This window comes from Phasianus colchicus, chromosome 6, assembly GCF_987193195.1.
Source record: "Phasianus colchicus chromosome 6, bPhaCol1.hap1.1, whole genome shotgun sequence".
Lineage (NCBI taxonomy): Eukaryota > Metazoa > Chordata > Aves > Galliformes > Phasianidae > Phasianus > Phasianus colchicus.
In genome coordinates this window covers 28691126-28706609 of record NC_143441.1, presented here as the reverse complement: position 1 = coordinate 28706609, position 15484 = coordinate 28691126, and the positions used below count along the sequence as shown (strand labels likewise).

General features: G+C 35.6%; 1 protein-coding gene across 7 annotated transcripts in view; it reads right to left on the bottom strand.

Moving 5' to 3' along the window:
* Window positions 1-15484, bottom strand: part of ICA1 (islet cell autoantigen 1) — a 69231-nt gene that overhangs the window by 44300 nt on the left and 9447 nt on the right. For 3 of the 7 annotated variants that reach the window (XM_031614337.2, XM_031614339.2, XM_031614338.2), the window contains exons 2-6: window positions 13867-13904; window positions 10733-10904; window positions 8864-8936; window positions 7169-7292; window positions 4780-4978 (exon numbers count right to left, since the gene is read on the bottom strand). In XM_031614337.2, coding sequence (XP_031470197.2) covers window positions 4780-4978; window positions 7169-7292; window positions 8864-8936; window positions 10733-10904; window positions 13867-13883 — 585 coding nt within the window. In that variant the 5' untranslated portion in view covers window positions 13884-13904. Of the gene's footprint in view, window positions 1-4779; window positions 4979-7168; window positions 7293-8863; window positions 8937-10732; window positions 10905-13866; window positions 13905-15438 lie in introns of all 7 variants that reach the window. The other 4 variants (XM_090142749.1, XM_090142747.1, XM_090142750.1 and 1 more) reach the window with 2 other exon arrangements.

Below are 15484 nucleotides of genomic sequence, written 5' to 3'. Positions count from 1 at the left end.
ATATATACATACTGATGTTTCCCTTTTGACCTTTTGATCAATGAATTTATTTAGATTCTCATTCTTCCCCAGGCATCCATAAAAGCTTTAACTTCGTTCCTAAAAGACATCTAGCAGAGAATTTGTACTGATCAGCTACTCCCTGCATGAGTATATTTATAAAAACAACAGTCTAAATGATTGTTATGTCTTGAGTTTTCCTTTTTCTTACTGCTTTGCCTTTTCTCTTGCCAGACTTATGTTTAAAATGCCATTTAAGGACATACATTTTGTTTCAAGTATATATAGAGTCCTACAACTAGGAAGAACTTGAGATGAACTGCCCCCAAACAGTTCAGCTGCAAGCTTGCAAGTTCCTCACAACTACAAAGTAACAGCCAGACATTAAGGGACCTATAATTTTTAGGATCTCTAGGGAAAGTGGGAATGTACTGACACTTTTCTTCCACAGTAGAATCTATTCCACTTCTTCAGCACCACTAAAGTAGACTGTACCCTGCAGTGCTGCACCTTGAACTATCTCATCTCCCTGAACAAGGAGGCCCAGCATACTACGTACTACTTGTCCCCCCCATGGTTCCCACAAACATACTGATCAAGAAACTACACCTCTTCCAGACAGTACTCCAATCTAATGCATAATGCTTTACAAACAGAGATATATCACTGCTATCTCAGTACCATAGGGTTTTCACTGTATTTCAAATGGATGAATCTCACAGCATTCACAAAGATCTGCAGAAAACACCCCATGCATTGCTTATTTGTTTCAACTCATCTCCTTCCCACTGTTTGGTTCATTCAGAAGCAGAGATCTTTGCAAAGCAGAGGGGACTATGCAACAAGGAGAAACTGAGCCATCAACAGTTTACAGATTGTGTTTCCACCTCTGGGGCAAACAGTTCCAAGTATACTGAACCATGACAGAACCCCAGCCTCCACATACCCAGTTCTCAGTACACTGCTACAGCACAGCTTGCCTGAGGTATCCCAGTTCTTACAAAGCTCTGTGCATTTACAGAGCCACTTCAGCTCTGGCTTGAACCTCAGAACAAAGGGAAGCAAAGAGCAAAAGGAAGATGAAACAAAAACCCATATATACAGTAAGGATTAATTTGTTCTACTAATGTAGCATTATATATATATATATATATATATATATCTCGCCATCTAAAGGATTTTTCATGTAATTAAAGTTCAGTATGATAATTTTCTCAATGTTTTTATTTTTTAACCTGTTACAGGAGATACTGCAATGTCTAGTTTATACAGTGTGATATAAACATTCTTATCAAAACATCTGAGATAGCTTAGCTAAGTAAAATTGAACCAAACAGACTCTTCTGTGTACCTTATAGGCAGAAAATGCATGGAAAAACTTTTTTGTTTTTTCAGAGCTACAGTAAGGAGATTCAAGGACCACCATTGGGTTATTTGGTCTGTAATTTTACAGTATCACAGCAGAGCTCACACTGCAGAGTGCAGTCACCAGATAGAACAGCCAAGACTTAAGAAACTCACAAACCGAATCAGTGGTGGTGAATGTGGTGAATGAATATTATCTCAATGAAGTTACTTTAAATATCACAGTACTGCATAGCAAAGCACTGGTTAGATTCCCTCAGGCAACACTTGAATCTCCAACCTAGGGATGAAAGACCGCTATATCTATGAGTATCCATAAATCATAGAGTCATAGAATGGCCTGAGTTGAAAAGGACCAGAATGATCACCAGTTTCAACCCCCTGCTATGTGCAAGGTTGCCAACCACTAGACCAGGCTGCCCAGAGCCACGTCCAGCCCAGTCTTGAATGCCTCCAGGGACTGGGGCATCCACTACCTCTGGGCAACCCACTACAGTGTGTCACCACAGCCTGAGTGAAAACCTTCCTCGTAATATCTAACCTAAATCTCCCCTGCCTTTGTTTAAAACTATTCCGTCTTGTCCTATCACTATTTACCCACGTAAACAGTCGTTTATAATTAGTTTATAGGAAGAACAACAAGACCAACAAACCTCTCAAAAAACCAGTGGAGGTGCATAGCATTTATAGAACACTGTGGGGAGAAGTAAACACTCTACTGTTTCCTTGGTTTGACTCAAGTAGTAACAATCACAAGGATACCTCCATGTAACAATGTAAAAAGATTGTTCTGCAGGTTATTGCTGGGAAAACAACACTGAACTCTTTGAAAGTGGCAGCATAGCTGGATCTAGTGTATTTACAGTAATGTCTTGGAAATAGCAGTAGAAAACTCAAGTACCTCACTGCTCTAAAAGAGAACTACAAAAATGCCAACGTTTTAAGTCAGATTTTATCAGCTCTGAAAATAATGACTCAACTATTGATCTTTTAGCCTTAGCTACTCTGATGGGAGGTATGAAAAGCCCATCTGGAATGATTTAGCCTTGGTCTCCTGAAACAAGTACTGCCTCTGTACACACAGTGATGTATTTAACATTATACTATGAAGGCCTACACATCTGAAAAAGTTCTATAATCAAGTGATATAAATAATGCTGATGCACTGGGTACATTAAAGATCTCTATACCAGCACTGTTTACTCAAAATTAAAAAGACACTTACAGAAGTAGCACGTAGCATTTTTACAAGAAGTCTGAAGAATTTTTTTTTTTTTTTCAAATGCTCTCTCAGACCAGCTCCATTAACTACTTGCTACTGTATCACTACATAAGAAACTCCAGATCAAACATTTCTCACTGGCGATGGCATATTTGAGAATTAAAAAAAAAATCTTACATCTGTAATTATGGTATTTTTCTCAACACAAAGTTAAGCATGAATTAAATTATGAGACCCAAAATAAGGCTTAAAAGCTCTGCATTACACTGCCACACTATGGTATAATCAAGATCTGCAAGCAAGAATATAACAAAAAGAGAATAAAAATAACTTCTATAATTATCTGAGACTGCAGTACCTACCATTTGTTATGTTTATCTACTACAACCCCAAAGCACTAAAAACAAACTTGTGCCTTGTTCAGCATCAGCTACCTAGGTAAATTATACTTATGGATTTTGCTTCCGTAATGTTTTTCAAAAATGAAAAAAGTTTAACTTCAGCAAGTGTTAAAACATGTAGGAAAGTTGATACCAGGAGCATTCTTTACTTTGCTGGCTGCAAAACATAGAGGTTTTTGTTCTCTACAATACTATGTGATCTGAAAGGTTTTCTGTTGACAGCCAGAGGAAAGAAAGGTTCAAAGACATTCTTTAAGTTTTTTTGAGGTAATCAAGGCAATGCTACAGAATTTTAGCATCTATATCAAACACATCAATGATTTGTTTATACTAAAATATAACTCATTTTAGACTTGCAAACATTTCAATATTTTTAACATGGTACAAGTGGGAAAATTTTCCTAAATACTACTAAGTTAAAAAGACTTTAATTTTTGCTGACCTTGAAGCACAGCAACACAAGAGGTCTGAAATTTCACATGCAGCTTTTTAAATGCACAGCTCATGAGTAAAAGCATAAATTATTTTAATTACTCTGCCATTTACATAATTTATACCTTCCATAACATTTGTTTTTCAAGAAAGCTATAAGTCAACTTCGTATGACCATTACCAGCACTGCTTTATTCACTCTAACATTCCATTTTTTAAGTGTTTTTCTAATAAATCAAACATTACACACAAGCAATTGGCTGAGGCCAAGACCGTACCAATTATTTTACCTGTAAGAACTTGCCATTATAAACATTTCCCACAAGGCATAATAAAATACTTGCCTGGTGCCACAATACTTACAGGAATATCCTGCACTGAAGTATATTAAATAAAAATTAGATGGCTAGCTGGAATTTCATCTGTTCCACACCTTTCTTAATTGCTATTGTCACCACTTCAGTTTACAAGAAATGATATAGTCTAGATGCATACCAGTTCTTTTCCATTAAGATGGCTCACTCAAGTTTTTAAACTCCAAATTATGCACCTTTCATCTCCAAACATTTCCAGTCACAGAAAGACGACTGCTCAAGCCATTAATGAACAAGGATTGTCTTAAGAAAAGTTCCAGTCCTTCACTAATACATGCATGGGCTTCCTGAGCATTCCTGATCAGGATCAACCCAAATAAATTCTATCCTCATACTTGGTAGCAAATCTGCAAACTATCCTCTGTGACTTGTGATTGGCAGGGGAGGAGTATAGTCAACTTGAGAGACACTGAAGGAAGACAGTTTATAGAGAGTACATTCTTAACAGTTTTAATGGTTAGTACTTGCCCAGGAATTACGCTGAACTGGAAATGGAATTCCTCCCTTAAATCTGACAACATTCCATTCTGAAAAATCCTGCTTTTAACTGCACCCAAAGATTTATCAGCGGATACTATGGCATTTCTGTTATTCCATCCTTTTTAGGTACAAAAGTCTGTTTTCTTTTCCCAGATGAAAGCAGACATATCTTCTTCAATTAGTCATTCAGATATCACAGCTAAGTATTTAAAATTAGATAGCCTTCTTTAAAACATATATTTTATGTAAAGATTTAAGATGAAGTTAAATTGACTACTAAAAAAATCTATTTCTTACTATCATATCTTCCCTTACAGCCTACTCTTCTTTGAAGGATATTGTGTTCCATATCAGATTAATTGGAGTTCTGTCACACGGAAAAAGATTAGTTATGTTTAGTGGCATTTTTAACTCTGCAGAGTTATATCTTCCTCAGAACAATCAAAATCATGCTTCATTGCTTCATCAGGCATTCTTTTCAAGGAAACTACAAGAAATGTCATACCTTCCTGAACTTTTCCATCTGCTTATAAAGATCTGGATCCAGCTCTTGAGACACATCTTTCATCCAAAGCAGAGCTCCTCTGTACTCAGTTCGATACTGTTCCATGCGATTTACTGTCAGCCACGTGTCTGATATGGCCCTATATCTGAAAGTCTCCACTTCTTGATATAACCTAGTCAAAGGAGCACGCAGTGCTAATCTGGGGAAGACATGAAGAAACAAGGGGAAGGAAGTCATTCTGCAGAAGCACACGAATTAATATAATTACTGATACTTTGCTAGTAATCAAAAGACAGAAATAAAAAAGAATTCACTTAATTTTTACTCTGTGTTCAGACAGTTGTACAGATTGGTTGGGAATATACACAAAATTGATAGTTTTGTATGCACACTGTGTTTCTAGTTCTCCTAGTCAAGTAGCAACTTTTCATAGTTTCTTTCACTTACGCTAGTGGAAAAGAAACTTTTGCTAATGTGTATATTTTATTTAGTTAAAATGCTTTTATTTACTTTTTTAACTTTCCTGGTTGCAAGTTGCATTTAACAAGTGCAAGAATATACCTGAGGTCATTTATATTACTGGATACATACCACAGATGCATCAGGATAGTCATGTTAAGCCCCAGAAAAAGCATTTCTATTAGCCTTTTATCTTCACATGTAAACAAAGAAGTCACCTGTCAGGTGCCTAATTAACTGATTTATTTTTCTTTATTTTGAGGAATCCAAACAATTCTTTTGAAGGATATTTATCTTCGGGAAGATTTTAGGGATTTTCTTAAATGTTTGTTCCAGATACTACGCTTCGGAGAGGCAGCAGGGGACACTGTTGTCTTCCCTATGCCATCACTTCAGCTCCTAATGGGACAGAACTACTCCAAATTTTGCCATGTTTCCATCTGCTGCTTCTGCTATCCTGTTACTTGCCAGCAGCCACCTCACTGGAATGGGTTCAATCAGTTCCACACCAGTGTAGAGCTAGTTTAATTTGTCACTTAGGGACTTCCTATGCCTAAGAGAATCTCTAATTTCAGCTCCAGTAGCCAGCAAATTTCATTTACTTGATCTCCAGATTGCTACTGGCATTCAACATAAGTAAGAACAATTGTCACTCCAAGATGAGATTGAAGATGGCTCAAGAAGAAAAGAAAGACAAACATCTGTTTTTATTTTTATGGGAAATAATTTTGAAACACATCTTAAATGTACATCAAATAATAGATATAATAAAATGTGAACTTCTTACTAGGTCTTTTTTGGGTATAATATACATTTCTTCAATTCTACAAAAACCTAACCAGTCATTCAAATGAAAAATTCACTTTACATGGACAGATTGTACAGTGTGATTTGTGAAAAATGTGGAGCTACTTAAAAACGCAAATAATTAAGGTTTTTGCTCAAAGGTGCCTTACATATGTTCTGAAGAGCTTACTCACAGCTGTTTCTGGATGTGCTAATGACCAAACTGTAGCCCAAGATAAACATGAAATTCTCAGTACTTGGTAGGTGAACTTTTATTTTGAGCCAAACAGCTGCACTGCTCAGCTAAAGCTGGAAAACGCCATGATAATTAAAAGTCTCCCCAAATCCTTTAGGAGTAAAGAATTTGATTTTTACTTTGTTATGAAACTGAACTTTCCCTTCTGACTGATGGAAAATTTAAAGCTTTCATAGTTCTAATATGGAAAAAACAAAATTCTACACACATAATGAAACCTAACAACATCAAGTACTGTTGCTTGTAAACCCTTTCAAAAAGCACAGTCAGTGAGAGATCAAGAACTCCACAGAAAAGCAAAAGTTTATGTGTTTCTGCATCCGTCTGTATTCTTCACATTTTACTAATTTGCTCCTACCCAACCTACTTAAGGTCAACAGGACATTTTCTTGAGATTCTTTCTGTAAGGTTAAAGCAGGAAATGGCTTTGTTTCCTTGAGGTGTGAGACTCTATGGTCCAGAAAAAGCCACCTCCTACCCCTCTCAGGACCAAGACACCTCCCCACAATAGGAATGTTACAGTATTTTTCCACACAATGAGAATTGCAACTAAGCAGGAAAGAGACCTGAACCAGCTCCTTTACTGCCCCACTGCTAGAGAGGCCATGCAGATAGCAGCCGTACAGCTCCAGGACTGCTGAGCTGAACAGGCATAAGTGGAGGAATCTGGAGATCCAGAGACACGACAGGCCCATGGGATAGAAAACAGATCTAGCAAAAGTACTCAGAGCAAGCCAGAAATATTATCCGTACTTCAACAGTTTTGGTCAATAACAAATTTCTTATCACTTTGTTCCTTGCATATCTATAGTGGTAAAATCAATTATAGCAATGATGAATCAACTACCATTATCCCATGTGATCAGATGGTAATTCTGACATACAGACCTTTGCTGAGAAGAAAAGCAGAGGGCCTTTCCAGTTGCTTGCATCATTTTTCCTGCTCTCGTTTTATCCTGAGAACCCTGTGATCGAAGAAATTTCCCCAATTCATTTTCTTCCTGAGACAGAACTAATGAAAAATAAACAAGTGATCAAACATTTAATTTAAAACATTACTAAAACTTTTAAACTGGCCTAACATCAAATAAGTTAAGTCACTCCAAATCCAAGCAGCACAGAAAAATTAATTTCATGGAATTCCTGAATTTATAAATCAGAATATTTGATGAGTTTCCTGTATTTAACAAGAATCACAATTTTGTCAGTGCCAAAAGTCAAAAGAAAAAACATGCTACTTTCTTCTTGAACAGCAACAACAAAAAAATAAAATAAAAAAATCATGGTTGGATCACACAAAGGACCCCAGAGTGGCACGACTGTAGTATCTAATCTGGTCTTTGTTTTTGAAGCTTGACTACTGACTTTTTTTGAATATGAAAAATCTAGTAACTCATGTTAAACATCATTTATTTTCAGATTACTTTACAGAATCATTTTTAGAACTGTAGGATTTTTTACATTTTAAATAATACTCTTGAATTTGTTTTTTTAAATAAGAGGATAAACAAAAGTATATGTTTATATATTGACATGTTGCCTACTCCCAGTTTGAAATCTTAAGTTTCTATGATCTCACGTCCTTACAAAAACATTTAATGGTGGCCTCATCTAACAGTCTTTCAACGTGGCTGTCTTCAATAGCACCTATTTCTTCCCAGGCTCAATGAGGAGAATGCTCCAGTATACTGAAAGATGTTTTGAAGTTCTCTTCTGGTAAATACTGACAATCATATTGCAGACTCATAGCATACTATGACAGAGTGTGCTGCATGCACATCTTTGTCAAGGAAATTTCACCTGCTATTGTGAAATACATCTTGAACTCCAATACACTACTAGTCTGCATTACAATTTTACCTCAATATCCTGAAACATCTTGTCATCTCTCAACCTCTTCTTTGGACAGGCAAAAGAAAAAGGAAAGAGGGGAGAAAATATGTATAAAATTGAACAACAAAAAAGTAAATTTAAAGGTGTTTCCAAAGTTGATTCACTTTTCTAGGCCAGAAACCATAGCAGCAGAAATTAAAAAATGTCAATGGGAGAGAACTTCTTAGGTCTTTTAATACAACCTGCTGTTTGAAACTTCCCAAATGAGGTTCCTGTCTCTCACTAATGAGTGCTACTAATTAATGTCCACCTGTTGCAGCCAAGTCAGCATCATCAAACTCATCATAATAGCATGGATCAGTTAATTACAAAACTAGTAATGAGACCAAGTTCTTCATAGTCAATTTTGATAAAAACAGAAGAATTCAGAACAGAGTTAGAATTTCTAACACAAAACAGTTCTGAATTTAGATGGGCCATGTAATGTAACGGAAAAAAACTCAAAAATCAAGCTATCCCACATAATTGTTGCTTTGAATCACTGTATAACATCAAATATAAAACTTAACATGAACTTAGAAATCTATAAGCAATTAAGCAAGTGTACATTTAGGTGACCACAAGGAATGTTATCTTTAACTAGGATTAAAGCAGTAGTTCCCTGTTTCCATTTTCACTTTTTCACTTGTCAGATGATTCTATATTGCAGATCTCCTTATCATTTTAACTACAGTATTTGATCATACTTACAACAAATCCTTTTTTGATAAAGTTCTATTGCTTTCAACAGCTCCATACATGTTCTCTGAATTGAATGGAACAGCTGGAATTGAAACAGAGTAAACAAAAAGATTTTTAAGTATATGCAAGAAACACTGAAGATTAAAACACAAAAAAAGAGCTTATCTTAAATTTTGTTGAAATTACTAGGAATTTGTTTTTTCTTCTTAAATATTGAGTAATCTTTCCAGTTTGAAAGTGTATTTGCCTTATTAATCATGTATTTCTTTCAATCACATTATCCATTGAAACTATAGAGACATCAATCAAAACATAAAAAAGGAAAATAAAAACAATATTTTGGAAACAGACCAAACAGCTGATATTCAACCAAAGTACTAATGATTTGTTTTTAGTTAATACCTTTTGATACAAATGAAGACGTACTAATCTTTGTTTTTGAACACCCTCCAATAAAATACAAGTTTATCAAAATGCCTATCTGTGGTTTCACTGAAACGCGTTAAGGGGCAATAAGTATATTAAATTTTTAATACCACAAAGTAAAGTGGAACAAATTCATATGGTTATGCCAAGAGTAAAATTTTTGATTTTAAAGTAAGCTTACTGGCACAGCTCTGGTTTTCTAAGCAAAATGATAAAGCAGCAGTTTCCCAAGAAAGTATAGAAAAACATTAGTCTTGATTAAGTTCTGAGAATTAACAGGAAAACAGAAATTACCACTCCCTTCTGTTCATCTAAAACCTGCAATTTAAACTTCAACTTTGTTATATCATGTACCGTGCAAATAATAGCAAAATGGACTGCTGGTGCACTGTCATTCTTTGGCACCTGCTTAACCTCCTTATGTACACCAGGACCTTGTCTTTTAAACGGAGAGCGTGACTCACAGTTGAAAAGCTGCTTAAGTTAAAACATTTTTACTTTTTTTTTTTTTAATCTTGTAAGCAAATTAACCAATTTATAATCCCACATGAGGTAACAAAGCATCCTGTCTGATGAATCTGCAACACAATAACCACAATAAGAACTGAGGTGTATATATTTATAAAATACTGTTTCAGTCCCTCTAGCTTGTTTCACAACAATACTTCCCACTTCAAACCTATCATGAAAGCCACGTACATGCCTAGAATCCTCTAAGATACATAAGTTATCACTACCACAGTTAGTCTACAAATATTTGGGTGTTGTAAAAGTTTCTTGCACTTCAGCATAAACACAAAAAAAACAAAAATCCTAACTCAATGATTTTCTAAGAAAAACAGTGACATAAAACATTGATCATTACACTACAAACCAATACCTATGAAATTTAGCTGGACATTAACTTGGTTATTACACTTTAAAAGTCCATTATCTATCTTTTTTTGATTTAGCCAAGGATGTTTAAGCTCTTCAGTTTGTAGAACCTTAGCTCTTTTCCAGCGTGGCTGACAGTAGGACTGTATTTGTTACACAGTAGGATTCCATCTCCCAGTTACTCTTTAAAGACTCAGAAACTGCCTTTTCTGATGCTCACAAACAGTACTCTGTACAAAGGCCTCAGAGAGCAGACTGCACTATGCACCAATTCCTGATAATAAACAAAGGATGATCTCCCGTTCCTCTTGACAACAAAAAAGAAAAAGCCTGTCACCAAAACCTGAAAATAAGTATGAGAGATGACAAGTTTCAAATAAATTTTTGCCTTACACTATATTCCTTGTGTCTCCCTAAGTACTTTTGTCCAAAACTGGAAAGGATACTATACAAAAATAATGATAAAAATGTATATACATTATTCTATAGTATGTACAGGTACATGTCTTAGTCTTGATGGAAATTAAAACATCTTAGAAATTATGAGAGAATAGTTATTATGCAGACATTACAAACCTCTAGTTTTGCATCCAGATCTGCATCTGAAGCCACAACATGTTCATCTTCTTTTTTTCCTGTGACTTTTATAAGGGTTTGCTTTGTTTTCCAGTATTTCTGTTGCATTTTATTAACTACAGATTTTTCTTGGCTTTGAGCATATTGATCATAAAATTCCCTTGGGTAATTGCTAAAATATTAAGAAACAAAATAAGAGAACTTCAATATGATGCTTAAAAAGTAAATCTAACAAATATTAATAAATTTCCATATAGAATATGTCATGTATATCTATGCATGTGTATTTGAATATGCATCTCCTCATTATGCATTAGTAACAGTTATTAAAGCAGTACAAGTTCCACCAATATTTCCTATCCTCCTTTGGAAAATAATACACTGCATTTAATCTGAATGCCTTGGGCATGTAATATTGCCAAATAATCAACTGCTAGAAAATCTTCCCAATGCATTATAGAATAATTTATAGTCCCTTGAATTAAAATTTGTTTTTGTACAACTAACAGGAAAGTTTAAAAGAGCACTAGTAGAACTGCAATTTTCATGCAATTTAAGCTGCATCAGGATTTCACAAAGATCATTTAAAGAATATCACGTAAAGAATGAAGTTACACTCTTCATTGTCATTTTTAAAAACTGCATAAACAAAAAAAAGAATATTTGTCTCTTTTGAGTAGACTATGTGCAAAACAGGTAGCTCACTTCTTTCACTGTGCAAAGAATAAGTGACAAATGTAGGTGCTGATAATTTCTTTTTCCCCCCTACAGGGTGGGGAGGGGGGAGGGGAATGGGGGGAATTTTTACTGGCAGATGATTCTGCATCGCATTCCTCTAGCAAAACCAATAAAAAAGTATAACATAAACACAAACTGCATATTCTACAATATGTTTAAACCATACAAAGCATAGAAAATACAGTGAAATCTTGATCTCTTTCAGTAACAGTTATTCCACTATTATTTTCTGCAGAAGTACGTGTCCTTTCCCTTATTGTACAAATTCAGATCTGCAAAATCACTGCAGCTTATGAGAAATAATCAGTTTGAAAAATGTAATCTATTAAACACACCAGGAAAATTAAAGTCTTTGGTACACATATATATGCCTAAAAAGGGTGGCAGTGCTACCCTACACAGTTCATTAATGACATAGTTTGACCTGAAAAGGAACTTTGTTTGACAGGGATATGCTATTTGGTTCAATTATTTCCAATCAGTGAATTAAGAGGCAGTCAATCACCAAATGGATGATAAGAAATTTAACTGGAAATGAGCAAAGACAAAACTCAAAATGCATACATATACTGCACTTCTTGGCTTCGTCCTCAAATTCTCACAAAAAAGAGAAAGGTGTTCACTCATTTAATTCTGCCCAAGCATCAGCCGAAAGAGTTTCATTTCTGAATTTCACTAAGCTTAGAATAAAAGACTTTTGGTGCCACAGGACAAAATAAACAATACATGCCAAACATGACATTTCATATGTAGTTCTGCACAATCAAATCATTACACATACTCTCGCAACTTCAGCCTACCAAATTAGGTCAAACCTATACTGACCTGACAGATGTAGCAACTCTAAAAGACAAAATTTACAATATCTAATAAACGACAAGGACATTTAGATCCTTGCCAAATCCCCCTGCATTATGAGAAAGCCGAATACAATAATTTAATTAATAAGAACAGTGTTATATTACCTTAAAGAAGTAAATAAATAAAGAAGTAAAATTGAACCAATTATGTGGCAGTACTAAGGCCCTAGCTATGTGCCAGTTGTGCTTTAACCTGTGCTACAGCTGTGCAAATAACTGCTATCTCAGTTCAGTGGTCAACTGAAGAAAACACCATAATTCATTTGATGTCAACCTCCCTTAATAGCTACCTTGTTTGAGATCACTAGAAATTGTGATTACTTGCTGGGAAGAATAAAAATGAGCTATTAATGCAAGGTCACAAAAAAAAAAGTTCTGGGATTAATAGAGATTCCTGAATTAAACAGATAAAGAATTGGAGGGACATGAAGAACACAATCATCTACCACAGACAAATTCAACTACTAATATCATTTGGAGGAATATCTGGCTCCTGCTTATTCTTAATGTGATTATACAAGGGTTGCTCATAAATCAATGTCTCCAATTTCAATATGCCGGCCCATGTCTTCAGAGGTGGCTGCTGGTGGTATGGCAGTAGAGGTTGTACCTCCTCAGCAATACCCTGTTACATGTTGTTGCCGTGAGACAGATGGCAGCAGAGGGCAGTCTGACAAAACAGCATCTGAAATGGAAGCGCGTATGAAGCAAAGGTGTGGAACAGTATTCCTCCATGTGGAAAAAGTGGCCACCAATAACATTCATTGAGTCTATGCTGAATGTTCACGGAGACCAAATAGTGCCTGGTAATACCATGAAAGCTGGACTGCATGAGCAACATTTTCCTATCAGTAACACCGTCAGAGTAGCAGTGAAACCTCTGCTGGGGCAGATTTTTAAGAGCATGGCATGCAGGTGCTTGTTCATTGCTAGCGAAAATGCACAGCTATTGGTGGTGACTGTATTGAAATATAGTGTTTTATAGCTGAGAATTTGCTCTATCAAATAGAGTTACTATGTTCTTTGTATCTGTTATTTCCATGGAAATAAACAGGAGGCATTACTTCCAGAGTGATTATGTAAAGCTTTCACTATCTAATGAAATATTTGGTGGATAATTTTTACTGGTAGGCTTTTGTCAATATCTTTTAAAATGGATTTCATGTCAAATAATCACAGATATATTTAGGATTCACTAAACAATGAGAAAATATAATTAAAAGAATGATCTAGTTTTATTTGGTTGTTGATGATAATAACAGATCTATCTCTTGAAATAAGATGGCTTATATACTTCCTTCCACTAGGTAGGAAATTTCTAACACGTGCAATTTTTAGCTATGTAGTCAATTCATTCTTCAGAAAGTTGGCAGTTTTTCACTTTATATTTTTATTCTTTTTAAATAAAATATCTACTAGTGACCATATAAATACTAGATGCCAGAACATAATGCATGACAGACCCAGGCAGTGACAGATCAGCACACCAAACACCATTACCTCTTTAGAATAATAAAAACTGATGAAAGCACTTACTACTTGTGACCATCCATCTTTCTTATTTTCTTCAGACACTAAATAAAATAAGAAATTATCAGTTAATACAAATATCTTTAAAATATTGTTCTCATGTTAGACAACAGAAACATTGCTTTTTCACACCATATTGTAGCATCTTGCATATCATGTTAGGACAGAAGATTTGCAGAGCAAATGTTTTCCTTGTGTAACACACAGTTCTTACCTGTATCTATGGCACACACATTTAAGTGGTGTTCCTGATTTTTATATTTTAGCAACCCTTCCAGACAAACAAGTTTACCTGGCATAAATTCAGCAATTTTTGACTCAGCAAGTCCAAAGTTTACATGTTAGGAATAATCCTCAGTGAAGTTTTTTTTCCCCTCGAATTTTAGTCACAATATGGTTCAGCTACTTGTTTCATCAATGCCCTACTGAGCTACTTCTGAGAAAAACTACCTTTGTCATGTCTTGAGCCATGGATGTGAAATCTAACCACCAGACAGTTTTTCTCAGAAGGGCACCATAATTCCTGTGAATGAAACATGATTTGCATGTGTTTGGATTTAAAATTTTAAAAGTTAGTATTTCCAGTTTGGATACTTAGTGAGCTGTCCAGATGGCATGCCCATCATCAGTAATGCAGCACACTCCTTCTAGGTGAAATTTACAAATCAAGCCAGACACTTCTTATAAAAAAAGAGAAAAAAAAAAAAAACAACAAAAACACAACAGAAAACAACACCTGGCATCTCCTCTGTTGCTTCCAGGGAGGACTCTCTGGTACTAATCTGAGGGAGAATGAACAGGGACTACAATGGGGAATCATGATTGGCAATATAGCTAACAAGGTACTGCCTGAAGACAGTATGGCAATCACTGAAATGAAATGGGACTGGCACAGATTGCAGGGATTCGGACATGGCTACGTAAACCTGAGAACTTCCTGCAACTGTGAAGCACATGTACTCCCATTTGCAGCCAAACAGAGCCAAATCTTAGATTTTGGATTCTAGCCTCTCTGCTCTCTGTACCTGTGAAACTTCCTGGCGAAGTTCCATAAGACGCTGGAAGATTATATCAGAGTAGGTTATTTTCCTGAAATTGAATTTTCATGAAGTGCTCATAACCGCTGCAGGAGAGATGGTGAGAAAATTCATAATCCTGCCTTCCAAGCAGAGTTAAATAGTAAGGCCAATGACCAAAAAACAGAGAGGAGGAAAGAACTGCTTTGGATTACTATTTGTTTTACAGCACTGTCATGTCAAACAACATGCAGAATGGACAGCAACAGGCATGGCTTTGCTTTAGGTTTTAGAGTCACAGAGCATAGGCAATGTTAATTTCAGTTTTCTAATAGCTGTCTCGACTTTACTGTTTAAATACAGTTCCTCCTTAAGTCAACATGTGCAAGAGATAGGAACACGAACACAGGATTTGGCTTGATTACACACCCATGACTCAGTTATTGAGCAGCACGCTTGGTTTAACAGGAAGCAAAGAACAGCCTATCTAGGTAAAATGATATGCACATGATGTGGAACAAAGTGTAGCTATCAACAAGGGGAACAGGTCTAAGGCACTGACCTTAAATACTGTACATGCTCACCTTACTCTCCTAGAAACCAGCAAC